The sequence below is a fragment of the Thalassophryne amazonica genome, chromosome 1, assembly GCF_902500255.1.
Source record: "Thalassophryne amazonica chromosome 1, fThaAma1.1, whole genome shotgun sequence".
NCBI lineage: Eukaryota > Metazoa > Chordata > Actinopteri > Batrachoidiformes > Batrachoididae > Thalassophryne > Thalassophryne amazonica.
The window spans coordinates 155,051,039-155,065,472 of record NC_047103.1 but is presented as its reverse complement, the minus strand read 5'-3'; the positions used below and the strand labels follow the sequence as shown (position 1 = coordinate 155,065,472).

The 14,434-nt window shown below is 39.0% G+C and overlaps 1 protein-coding gene across 1 annotated transcript in view; it reads right to left on the bottom strand.

Annotated features, from left to right (window-relative positions):
- LOC117516012 (bone morphogenetic protein receptor type-2-like) overlaps window positions 1-14,434 on the bottom strand; it is an 89,832-nt gene that overhangs the window by 34,803 nt on the left and 40,595 nt on the right. Inside the window, exons 2-3 of the mRNA XM_034176868.1 lie at window positions 5,878-6,063; window positions 2,454-2,633 (exon numbers count right to left, since the gene is read on the bottom strand). Coding sequence (XP_034032759.1) covers window positions 2,454-2,633; window positions 5,878-6,063 — 366 coding nt within the window. The remainder of the gene's footprint in view (window positions 1-2,453; window positions 2,634-5,877; window positions 6,064-14,434) is intronic.

The following is a 14,434-nucleotide window of genomic DNA, read 5'->3' as shown; positions in this document are numbered from 1 at the left end:
GGCCTACAGGATTTTAAACCATGACAGCATCATGTGTTACTAATGTAATCTTTGTGACTGTGGTCCCAGCTCTCTTCAGGTCATTGACCAGGTCCTCCCGTGTAGTTCTGGACTTTCTCAGAATCATCCTTACCCCACGAGGTGATATCTTACATGAAGTCCCAGACCAAGGAAGACTGACAGTCATCTTGTGTTTCTTCCATTTTCTAATAATTATGCCAACAGTTGTTGTCTTCTCACCAAGCTGCTTGCCTGTTGTCCTGTAGTCCATCCCAGCCTTGTGATTCTCTTAGATTCTGTCTCTCACAGCTGAAGTGTACCTACAATAAAAATTACAGACCTCTCCATCCTTTGTAGGTGGAGAAAACCTGCAAAATCAACACTGGATCAAATACTTATTTGCCTCACTGTAAATCCAGCTATTTTATTTATTTATTTACTGAAAACGCCAGATTGCCGTGCATTTGGATGCACAAATAGACACAATAACGGGTTCAAGATGTACCGATTCCCTTCAGATCTGAACAGAAGAAAAATTTGGGAAAATAAAGCCAGTTGTGTGGGATGGAAGTGACTTCATCGTCAAAGTTTTGAAAGGTAAATTTATTGTTCAGTCCCATGTACAGTAAAACTCACCTAAATCGTCATTGTATAAACTGGATATTCGCAGTCACCGGACAAAAAAAGTCCCAATGCTTTTGTATTGTTTTTCATGTAATAAACAGCGTATATAACAGATTCTGTATAATGGATTTTTTGCTCACATCGGATAAAATGTCCTGTTGAATCGCAATGAATTTCCATTAAAAACCCCTTGCATGTGGGGCCGGAGTCATTTTCGTGATTAAAAGTCCAATAATTAATTTTTTTCAAACTGTGTTCAGACTCAGACTCACGTGCACCTGTCAAATCAGACAGTGCAAAAGGCTGTGATGTGACACTTCTGCTTTCACTCGTTCGTCTCCCATCATATTTTAATAGTTTCTGCAGTGTGCAAGGTGATTCCAAACAGATCAGAAAAGTCCACAAATTTACGACACAGAGTCCGAAAAAGAGAGAATTGTAGGAGGCGATGATTGTAGAAAGAAAAGCTTGTTGAGGGTCAAATTAATCCATAATAAAGCATAATCCAGCGATGGAGAACTTTAAAACTGTCACGCACATCACTGCATGACATGGAGTTACAGAGCTGCAGAAGCATAAATCAGGCTTTAAATTAATTAAATAAATCATCATAAATTGTAAATTTAATAGCTTAACTATTTTTATATTTATTTAGCTAGTAATTAAAAAAATGTTGAAAACATAAAAGGTTCATTCAGTAGTTCAGCACAGTTGGACCCAAAATGGCGCCATGTTCTAAGTTGACACTACTCGCTCAATAAAGGAACTCTATTGCTCAGCTGGGGGGTTGTCCAGTGTGTCGATATTAAGGCTGCCAAAATAACCCGATAAATTAGATTAGATTTGGTGGTTCCCATTTAACTGGAATCATCACCTCCCTCCCAATGAGAAGCATTATTTGACTTCAACCTGTCTACGGTAAATGTTTCCATTTATTTTTATGATGTTTCATGTGTTCTACGCCGCAGTCCATCTGTCTTTTTGCTCATATTCAACATTGTGAAGACAATGTGACATTGTTCTATGCCTAATGGTTTTCTTCCTCCCAGCTTAGTTCTTCTTTCATGTCATCATCTGTCTGCTCACTGAAATGAGGAACTGCAAGCCTGCAGTCACAGCAGATGCCTTGTAATCACTGGAATGTGAAGACGGTGGATGTGAGTTTGTGTGTGGGCTGGAGACACAAAGACACACCCTCAAACGCACACTGACACAAATTTCTTTCATTCACGGCTACACCTTGACAGTAATAATTAACAATACACCTATTTACTTCACAGTATATTGTGCGACGTATGTAAGGAACAAAACAAGTCCACTGATACAAACAGGATTCAGTGTTAACCAGTTTCGCAGCTCTTTACTGGATATATCTCATAGCACCTGACGTGGTGGTAAACACAAAACAATTCATCTCTGTAACACAAAGCTGCCACAATTCTGAATAGAACAAAGTTCATTTCTAAATCTTTTAGCTGATTGATGTTACGGAGGAGGAGAAGAGAATAAACAGATGCTGTAAGTGTCGGTACAATGGCGCTGATCATATCAAACATGCTTTTATTCTTTTAACAGCTTTGTGTTCCAGCTCTACGGGAGCCTCCGCTTTACGAAGACCTGTGACAGAAATGTTTCCATCTCCAGAAATTATTCTCGAAAAACAAAACTAGATTTTGGGGAGACCTTTTGTAAAAAAAACTGAGTAAAACTCACTCGAAAATGCTAAAATCCATGCAACTGGACACATCTATGGCAGTATGGCATTTGAAAAGCTACGTGTTAAGGGAGAAAGATGCGGTGGTTTGTGTGTCTGGGGGGTGCGTCCTTACAAATGGGCTGAGCAGTGGTGGGACTGGGTGTTGGGAACTCCTCTGTGAAGTTGACATTGCACATGTCACTACCACAGCAGCAGAAGTGGTATGTTCCATTTTGCATCTGTGGGGGGAGGTTGGTTACCACACAGCGGTCGTCACGGCATCCCTGGTTGTCACCCAGGTGAGTCCAGCAACCTGAGCAATCAAATAAAAACAGGACTATGTGAACATCTTGCACTGTACCTGCATTTACGCCTGTCCTGATAATTACTATGTTGGCTAATTGTATGATATATGGGCATGGCCTGGATCATTTGAGATGTGCTTGAAATTGCTCATTGTGTTTACACGTGTTTGTTTACATAAAAATTTCACTTTAGTAAAATGACACCAGAATAAACAGCAGGATTTTCACTACTATTAAAAGACGTTACACCTGAAAGAACAGGGGGGAAAAAAAGAAAAACATTTTGCGTTGCGTTGCTGCTGTCGTTTAATCTACTCTCTCCAGAGTCTCTCACAGCTCCTCCACACACTTTGAAAGTGTGTACGTGCAACAACAACAACATTACTTCTGGTGCAACATATCATCTAACAAAAATACAGTAGTTATTGTGACAGGTCTAACTGCATTCACATTTTGCTTTTAGTGGACGTACAGGCACAAGACTGCACATGGTTTATGCATCTACCTTTTATGTAAATTTTAGTTGCATCACACCTTTTATGTAAATTTTAGTTGCATCACACCTGATCTAGATCAATGCCGTAGCTACTTATTTCATGTAGGATCATATTGTTCATTTCAACTGTTGAGTCATAACACTGTGTGGAAGAGACATACCCTCCAGTGTCAGTCGTGGCATTCTGCTTAACCAGGACAATGCAGCAGTCGACACCAGCCGGGTTGCCATGGACGCTGTGCGCAAGTGTGGCTATGAACTTCTTCCTCACCCACCCTATTCTCCAGACCTAGCTCCTAGCAACTTCCACCTCTTTCCCAGGCTGAAAAAATACCTTTGGGGCCAGAGTTTTGAGGATGACGATAAGCTGACTGCTGCAGCGGAGGGCTGGTTAGGGGACCAAGATGTTGAGTTCTACTGATCGGGTATCAATAACTGGCAAACTAGATGGAACAAGTGTATGGCGTTGGAAGGGGACTATGCTGAAAAATAAAACATTATAAATCCAAATATCTTGCTCTTTCTGTTTGAGGCTCAAAGCTTTTTGATATCCCCTCGTATAATTGATTATCGATAATCATTTTGAGTTTGTTTCTAAACATCCAAATTCTCTGAGTTCAGCTTTTTAAATGTGAATATTTTCTGTTTTCTTTACTAGCTGTCAATAAACTGAACAACTTTAGGTTGTGTGGACAATACAAGACATTTGAAGATGACATATTGGGCTTTGGGAAACAGTGAACAACACTTTTCACTGTTTTTTTCCCAACATTGGATAGACCAAACAACTACTCAATTAAAAAAAAAAAATAGATATTAGATAATAAAAATCTTATCATGAATTCATCCCTATTTACAATCATACTTGTGTGTCTGTCCACAGTTGGACCTCAGCAATAACTCCGTGAACATCCTTCATACCTGGTTTGATGTTCATCCTGCTCTGTCACCTCATAATAAAACTGAATTATTCAGTTCTTCCATCAACATCTCAGAAATTATTTGGTCGTCTAACTTCACGCTATGAAGGGGGCATATATCCTTCAATTTAACATTTTTGTCCACTATAGAGGACATAATAATTGAAGAGTTGGGTCTCACAAGGATACTGCAATTTTTTTATGCAGATACACAGGGTTATGGTTGTGTTATGACCATGACATTTAACAGCCCTCACTGGACGGCGAGGGCCCCCAGTGGGCAATATGAATAACATCACATTAAGCTTCATTTTTTGTGTATGTGTTAAAACAAAATAAATAAACAAGCAACAGTGGCCTTAGTGGCCACCAAGGACTTGCAATACAAGGCCTCAAAAGCAACTCAGCAGGGCTATCTGTCTTTATTCTGTGTTTTAGTCATTGTTAAGAAATGCCAACATGCCCCAAAACAAGGAGGTTCACTGGTTCTCACCTCTATGTATCATAACCAAAAATTTCTAAGGTGAATAAGTCACAATTCTGACTCTATTAAGCCTATGGAAACCTATATATGCAATTATATGTATAAAATGTTGAATAATCAGTCCTGTCGACTCAGAAGAATAAATGGGAGGCATATAAATAAAACTCTTAATCAACATACAATCATCAACACAGATCTGTCGCAGGTATCAAACTCATACAAGCAGACTTAAGAGATTTATAGCATTAGACCAAGTTGTAAAGGTTCAGTGTTCTGCAGTAAGGTTGCAGCTATCGAATATTTTTCTACAGATTATTTCATTGATTAATCGAGTAATAGGATAAAAAGTACTTCTGTGTTTTTAAACAACATCAATAGTGCGTTACACAACATGTATTTATGTGGAAAGCATGATTTATTGAGAGGTAAAAAGGTTTTATATCATGCCATCCTGAGATGGGAGAATTCAGGCATATTTGAAAACAAAAACAAAAACAAAACAAAACAAAGTGGTGGTTCTTAAACGGCTGTGTTTTTAGGTGCTGGCTGTAGCTGTGCTAATTGGCTATGTCACAGCCAAAGAACGAAGAGTTGGAAAGAAAAGCAAGGCGTGTAGTGTTTGTTAAACGTAGCCCTGTTGTGCTGCTATTGTTCGCTATGAGACACAGAGAGACCACATGAACGTTAACATGTTGATGCGGCTTTTGTATAGTTAGCGGGCTGAAATCAGCTAGCTAAAGCTAACATCAACTTTTATGTTACCTTGTAGAGGCTCCACCTGGTGAACTGGTGTTAAGGTGTGGATGTTTTCTGCTCAGATGTTGAATCACTGATAATGTGCTGTTTTGGTACAGCATGTCTGTTTTACAGTAGACACATTCCACAAATTGTGGGGATTTTCTGCCTTTTACATACAGTTTCTTGCCTCTCTGCAGCTGTGCCACCTTAAGTCTGAATGTGCTGTGCATCAGTAATAACAGTTTGTGTGGAACAATGCTATCGCAGCTGAGCAGCCCACATAACATGAGCGATAGTGGATAATTTTTTAACAGAACTGTGGTGATAGATTTAAATGAAGCCTTGAGGCAAAGAATTTGCCTCGAGCATATTTGGTAATCAAATTATTCAAGTTACTTGAGTAATCCTTTCAGCCCTATTCTGGAATAACACTGACAAGACACAAACAGACAAAAAAGCTTTTTTTTGGGGGGGGGGGGGGGGGGGGTATGGTGCTAACAGATCTGTTACAAATTACAAAAGGTGGACCCCAGTTGAGTTGTTTGATGATGATAGAGTCTTTGGCAGCTGTACTATGTAGGCAAACATTTAGATCATGTCTCCAGAAATTGTACCTTGCTTGACCAGTCGCACTTCGCCCGGTGGGCTTTTCTCCCACAAGCCGAAACAGTGGCTTCCCTTGGCACACTGGATGGTGGTGTTCTCTGGAGAGACCTTGCCTTCACCCCCTGCGACTCGTTCCACCTCCCACTGCTGCTGCTGGTCAGCAAAGGCACACTTCCTCTCTTCGCCCTCCGCGGCTGTGAAGGAAAAGTGGGAGTCAGTGTTTTCCACTGACACATCAGAGATGCACTTTGCACAGCGACATGAACAATAAATACCAGATGCAATTATTTTATTTTATTTTTTTTTACTTTTACAAAAGATGCACTTTCAGCTGGTGTTATTATGCACATGCTGTAAAAAGGATAGAAAGAGTTCCACAAGTTTATTAATTACACACATCAAATAATCATCGCTCCACTGCACCAACAAACATACACATACTTTAGATGAAAAATATCCTGCAGTGTCAAGTCACTGTTCTGATGTGCCCTTAATGTGAAGAAAAAGTCAGACAAATTTACAAAATGTTGTACATTTTAAAACAAAGACATAAAAGTTAAAAGAATAGTGTCAATTAACAGTCAGTGTATTGACTGTGTAAGAGCTGTCACTATTGATTACAAGTATTCCATTGTTTATGGTTAGTATTATTCTAGTAATTGGATAAGACACTGGTTTACTTGACATACATACACATACATATATAAGACTTTATTGATCTCACAGTGGAGAAATTCACGTTACACGTTAATAAACACACAAGATGAGTGCAAGTAGATGAAAATGTGCATACACACACACACACACACACACATTTTATATATATATATATATATATATATATATATATATATATATATATATATATGCAGGCTTGTACATATGATGAATGAAGGAGCTGTAGTTTGCTTGAAATTGTGCCAGATAGAACTTGTCAAGGTAAAATAATATGTTTATCGAAAAACAAAACATCACAAACAACAAAAACATCTGTTGACCAACCCCCTCCAATATGGCAGTGGTGTATCTTTGCAGCTACAGTATGCTTTTTGTCATTGGTTGCATTTGCATGGTTAGTCACTGAAGCTAATGTTGATTTATGAATACATATTTTGGTGAAAACATGAATGCTTTACATACTAAGCACATGGAAGAATAGCAGCTAAGAAATATACCATCTTTGGTCACATTTGTTTCCTCCTTGTATATTCAATATGCCACAATATGCTATCTATATTATAATAACCAAATGGCCTCTGTGTGCATGTATATTGTAACGTTGATAGGACTAATATTTTTGGTGAAATTTGCAATATTAATTAACCAGTGAGCAATGGACGTTGTGCTGTAATGCACCATGGGACTTTGGTGTTTGGGGTTTTAAATGTTATTGTGGCTCATGTTAGTTTGACAGTGTTGTTAGTGTTATTGATCTATTGTGTTTTTGTAGTTCAATTGGTTTAGTCAGTTTAATTGTTATATTGCCATTACCATGAGTGAAAAACATACTGCATTTGATGTCTTCTGACACATCTCTGTGGGTGTGTCAAATTAAAAGCACCTGCTTGAAGCAAAATACAGAAAAGACAAAAAAGCTCTGCATGCATGTGAATAACTTTGATCACAAAGAAACTGTTGAGAGCTGACATTTACCATTTGGTATGCTTATAGGTCATGGATGAACACTGCCAAAACGGACTGTCGGTAGGACTAATATTTTTGGAGGAACTACGGATATCATCTAAAAACACTGAAAAATGTGATAATTACATTCTGGACTCGCACAACATTGCAGCAGGGGACGGGACAGTAAATCATCTATATGTTAAATACATGCATGCATGATTTTGTTTAGTAAGTTCAATAAGTACATAATTGTAAATACATTAAAAATACATGGATGACACCAGAAAGTGAAAACACTTATTTCCACTGCGGTCCATTTAAAAATCAAATGACAAAACGGAAGCAATAATAAAGGATTACTAACCGAGCAAGCAAGGTTAATAATTCATTTATTATATGGCTATTATATATATATATGTATATATATATATATATATATATATACATAAAAACACACAAACATATGGTATGGCCTGAATATGAAAGCTGCTGACTGTTTTGGGTTTGTAGTCAGACCTGTTTGCTTCACCTCCATGAAGAACCTGCTAATAGACGGTCCGGTCGTTAGCCAGTAAGCTTTCAATCTGTGTGCTTTCCGATGCCGTTTAGATATTTATGGAGTATGTTCATGTCCGATTTGTTTTTTTCTAATCACGTTTTTAGCTTTGTGGTTTGCAACGAATGTGATACGCGTTCCGGACCGACTGAGTTGGGAAAATATCAGACCGGACATCAGCCAATCACAGCGCACGTAGTGTTGCAGCCATATAATAATACAATTTAATAATAATAATAATAATAATACTAGGGCTGCAGCTATCAATTATTTTTCTATCAATTATTCTGGCGATTAATCAAGTAATCGGATCAAAAGTACTTCTGCATTTTAAAACATTAACAGTCCAGGGCTCTCCCTAAGTAATGGCACAGTGTCACTGTGTCATCACGGAGATTGTCAAATTTAGTGTATCCCTTTCTGTTTTCCTGGGTAATTATTTATTTTTTCCCATCTTTACAACCAGTCCCAGCAGAAGACTGCCCCTCCCTGAGCCTGGTTCTGCTGGATGTTTCTTCCTGTTAAAAGGGAGTTTTCCTTCCCACTGTCACCAAGTGCTTGCTCATAGGGGGTTGTTTTGATCGTTGGGGTTTTTCTGTAATTATTGTATGGCTTTTTCCTTACAATATAAAGCGCCTTGGGGCGACTGTTTGTTGTGATTTGGCACTATATAAATAAAATTGATTTGATTTGATTTTGGATCTTTCCTGGTGTCAGGAGCTCAGCCAAAGTCGGGTCAAAGTCTTGACATTTTGCTGAAATGGCGATGGATTGTGGCTTTCTGTTTTTTGTTTTCCCCATCTTGTAAAATTGAACCATTTTTATTTATTTATGTATTTATTAAGGTGGTGGAATGGGTCCCTGCATGAATTTCTTTTTAACACTCTCTCTGCAATTCACCCAATGCATTTCATTTTCATCTGGAGGTTGAACATGCAGCCTCGCAGTCACTGTTTTTTTTAAATTATTATTATTATTTTGAGTTCCCGTGTTTGCGAAGCATTGTGTGTTGCCCAAAAAGCGAAAATTAAAACTCACTGCGAGTCTAAGCAAAACACAGAAGAAAGAGTGGACTTCTTCCAGAGACCGTCTGTGGCCGGGACGGAGCTGTGTGACGGGAGTGGTGAGCCGCTCACACCAGGCAGAGAGAGGCAGCAGCCGGCCGCCGCACGTAGAGCGCCCAGCAGACAAAACTTTGTAAAAAAAAAAAAAATTAAAAAAATTAAAAAAAAAAAACACACTGCTTTGCTTTAAATGCAGAGTAAGCTATTTCAGATGATCAGTGTGGATTGTCTTTTTCCTAAAAGGCTTTATTTCACTCTGTCACGTGGAAAGCTGTAGCTTTTGTGCTAATTTCATTAGCGCCTGCTCTATTTCTTCTTCTGTTTGTTTTTCTGGGGACATTACAGCACCACACACAGGCCGGGCATATGTACTACAACGTTAAATGAAGCTTCAAGGCACAGAATTTGCCTCAAACATTTTTTGTAATTGAATTACTCGACTAATCGTTTCAGCCCTAAATAATACTGATAATAATAATATATATTACAATAGCCAAGTGGCCTCTGTGTGTGTGTGTATGGCTGTGATCATGGACAAACGGGGGAGAGCCGACATTCGCCATTTGGTATGCTTATGTATTTTGGGTCATGCATGAACGCCGTCAAAATGGACGGTTGAGAGGACTAATATTTTCAGAGGAACAACAGATATTAGCTGACAACACTGAACATTGGACACTGATAATTACATTCTGGACTCCCATGTCATTCCAGCAGGGGGCAGTAAATCATGTATATATTAAAAGCATGTGTGATTTTATTTAATAAGTTCAATGTAAGTAAGTACATAATATAATTGTAAATACATTAAAAATACATGATGACAAGAAATTGAAAACACTTATTTCCATTGTAGTCCATTTCAAATCAAATGACAAGATAGAAGTAATAATATAATAAAATAAAATAATAATAGTGTGTATATGATAATAATAACCTAAACAATTTATAAATACATTAAGCCAATAAATTAACATTTAAAAATTATGTAATTAACAGAAAATAAAAGGGCTGAGTTCTTCTTCTAAAAACTGTTGAGGTCTAAGGTTCTGAAAACATTCTGGACTCACACACCATTTCAACTCATGATAGAAACTTTGCAAAATTTATTAACACCCTTGAAAAATGTCAGCTACCTATTTTCTAAACACTACCACTGAAGACAGTGGAACCCCACAGACAACACGCAAGTTTATCACAAAGATAATTTCCCACATCATCATCCAATTAAAATCAGTGACCTCAGCATGTTCAACTCACTGAAACACACCATAGCTGATATAAAAAGCGGATATCCAAATCACTGCATCCATAACTTTTTCACAAGAACAATATTTGTTTTTGGCCGTCAGCTTATTTGGAGTCCCATTCTGCTGCACTTTGTAGTGACATCTGCCTCTACATTAAATTCTGTCATATTAATCAGCCACTTGTAACTTTCAATTTATTGTTGCAAAGCAACAGTATTCAATTAAATTTCAAAGAGAGAGTAAATTTGATGGGATCCGCCCCAGAACCGGCGTGCTTCAAACACTCGTGCGCTGCAGAGTTCAGTGGCTGTAGCTTAGCATGGCGGACGAAGAGCTAATTCAGCCAGCACTGTCTTTGCTGAAGGCAAATGTTTGGGCGCATTTTGGATTTTATTATTTGCTGCATAAGAAAGAGCTTGACATGACTTATGTAGTGTGCAGAATCTGCAAAATGAAAGTCAAATACTTCGGAAACACTTCAAATCCGCAAGCCCACATGCTACACTATCACCCGGAGCTAAAAGATGGGCGCAGCGGTCTTTGCCGACTACTGACCAGCGCTTCACTATACTGCCAGCCAACTCCGAACGAGCAAAGCAGATAAGTAAATTTACATCTAGAATCACTTGATTAACCTTGTAAAGCTGCATTTTCTTAAACATAAACATTTTTTAAGTAATATAACTATTTCTCAGAGCTCTTTGAATCAAAAATCGATTCTGAATTGAATCGTCACCCCAAGAATCGGAATCAAATTGAATCATGAGTTGTACGAATCACATCCCTAGTAGGTCCTATTTTTAGGATGTTTTAGGAATCATCTTTTCATCCTGGGGAAAAATAGATTTCATTGACATACAATTTATTAAGAATGCAAACACCAATTTAACAAGCCAAAGCTAACCAGCTAGTTAATATTATTGGACAGGGCATAAAATATACAGTATTTATCCCACTAAAAATGTAAAACTTTTTAAAACAACTGGTAACAGAGTTGACTGGCTCAGTCTTAGGCCCACTGTACATTCTACTTGTTTGCACTCTGCGGACAGCCAGAGCAGAGGACAACAGCTAGGCAAAACTAAGGTTAACTGTATAATCACTTACTTTAAAAAGGTTTATTTAAAATTAGTGAGGTAAATATGTGTACGAGGTCTATTAGAAAAGTATCCTACCTTTTAATTTTTTTCAAAAACTATACAGATTTGAATCACATGCGATTACATCAGCCAACCTTGAACCCTCGTGCGCATGTGTGAGTTTTTTCACGCCTGTCGGTTACGTCATTCGCCTGTGGGCAGGCTTTGAGTGAGGAGTGGTCCACCCCTCCCGTTGGAATTCCTTTGTCTGAAAACTTGCTGAGAGACTGGCGCTTTGCTTTATCAAAATTTTTTCAGAACATGTGAGGCACATCGAAGTGGACACCATTTGAGAAATTCAGCTGGTTTTCGGTGAAAATTTTAACGGCTGATGAGAGATTATGGAGTGTTACTGTCGCTTTAAGGACTTCCCATGGAGCGGGACGTCGTGCAGCGCTCCGAGGCGCCGTCATCAGCCTGTTTCGAGCTGAAAACCTCCAAATTTACGCCTCTGTTGACCCAGGACGTCGTGAGAGAACAGAGAACTTTCAGAAGAGGTCGGGATCAGCAGTTTATCCGGACATTCCACTGTTAAAGGAGATTTTGTAATGAGAAGACGTGCGGACGGATTGGCGCGGCGGCAGGCAGCCGGCGCAGCACGCCGCCACAGGAAAAACACCTCCGTGTTGATAACCATTTGTAAAAACCAGGCAGCTTTTGATGGCTTTCAGTTGAGTATCTGAGAAATTGTTTAACAGCTGGACATGTTCCAACTTGTCCTTAAGGCTTCCAACGGAGGTCAGATACTTTTCTAATAGACCTCGTATTTTAACTCCACCATGAAGTGGTTCATGCAAATTGACACTTCGAGACATTTTTGCCCGTTTGGTGGCAACAAATAGTTGTTTTCTGTCTGATCCAACAATACTAACTAGCTGCTTAGCTTCTGCGTGCAAACACAGTGTTTCCATTCTAAATAATGTGCTGATTACCTCCGCCAAGGAGGTTATGTTTTCGGTCCCGTCCGTTTGTTTGTTGGTTGGTTGGTTGGTTTGTTAGCAGGATTACTCAAAAAAATCCTCAATGGATTTCAATGAAATTTTTACAAGGGGTGTATCTTGGTGTAACTTAGAAGTCATTCAATTTTGGTAATGATTTGGAACACAATCCGGATCCAGTCATTTTTTTTTTTAAAGATTCTTTATCATTGCAGGATAGGGCCAATTTCCACATTTTTGCATCTAACTTCATGAAGATGGGGCACAAAGGCTGAACAAAAATGACGTTACGACAACAATAATTTAGCATTTGTTTCTCCTCATTGAATAAACTTATTAGAAAAAAAAAACTTGTGTAGTTCATGAAGTTTCTCTTTATAAATACATTTGCTGAAGATCCAAGGGTTTAACCACTGAATCTGAAACATGATGGTAAATGCGTGAAACGACGTGGAATAAGTCTCTTTGCCAAAGGGTATTCCATGTGGCATCAGTGACCCTTGGCGGAGGTTTGAGCTCTCCAAGTGCTTCCAGTTAAATTTATTTTTGTCCCAAATAAAAGATGACTCCCAAAACATTTAATAGAGCCTCATTAAAAAAAAGAAAGATGAATGTGTCGTTTAACATTATTTTACAGCAGCTCACCGCTACATCTAAGTGAATCTACAACTTAAATGGGGTTACTTCATTGGAGAGTATGTTGATTTGTCATGAATGTCTGGGAAAGAGAGAAAAAGCCAGCAAGAAATAGCTTAAACCAATGTCACAGTGTGTGTTTGTAGATACTGCCTGTGTTGTGGGTAATCTCTGATAAGGGAAACATGATGTGCCAGTTTGTTTCCCTTACTCCCAACCGTTTTTCTTCTCTGTCTGAGAAAGGGTGGGGTGGGGAGGGGGCAGCAGGAGCTGTGCCTGCCCAAGGTCACACTAGCCTGTGTGGGCAGAGGGTGATGTGATGGAGTGGTAGCTCTGTTGGGCACAATGCCAACTTTCCTCTGCTGCACCCATGCACAGATAAAGCTATCTCCTTTGTGCTACTGTGGGCCTTGCTACTCCGAACCTGTGGGCCTTTGCTGCCTACAGTTTTGTGGGATCCCATCAAGAACATTCAGAGTGGTAAAAGAGTTCAAACTAAAGGTCAGGTATGTGCAGAAATTAACATTTTTATGAGAAAACTAAATCTGAATGAGTGGATGATGGCAAGAAGTATCAGGTGTAGCAGCTGAATACCCAGCAGTTTTCATCTTGCATGTAAACTACATGAACAAGCTCTGGGTTAAAAAGACCACCAAATAGTACATGCACAACATACTTCCCACACACATCATATGGTTGCTATGAGCACTGACCTGTAAAACCCATAAAACAAAACAAAACAAAAAATTAAATGCTCAAAATTAGTAATGAATACAGACAGAAAAGTAGCCTGCTTGAGGAGGACCATTTTCATGTCTGCTCAAGTTGATCACAAACAGTAAGCCATTTAAAAAAAGATCCCAAAGAAATGTAACTTTCCTCAAAACACCAGAAATTCTTTATTTGGGAGGCTAAAGCCGTGGTCACAACCCGCCGTACTTGCAAAGTCTACTTGCAAAAACGTGGGCTAAATTTGGAGATCCGTACGTCGTTAAGTACTGCCTCAGTACAAATTTAGGAGCACGCAGACACGCCGTAGCGGTTTTAGTGCATGCAGAACTTTCACTGCGGTCAGGCTGCGGATTCACCAGCAGTACAGATGACACACGTTGTGAGTACTGCCTCAGTACGGATTCAAAGCAGCACATTTTCATTCAATTACTATTGAATTAACCAAATCCGTACGTAGGCAGTACGGATTACGGCACTCACCACATACTATGGAGGCCAACAGACTTGCATGCACAACGCAGCTTCTCACTTGAACTTGGACTTTATTTCCAAACGTCAGCAACACACACTCCACAGCTTCAGTCTGTTAACTAGCTGTAACTTTTTGAGGCAAGTAAACACTCG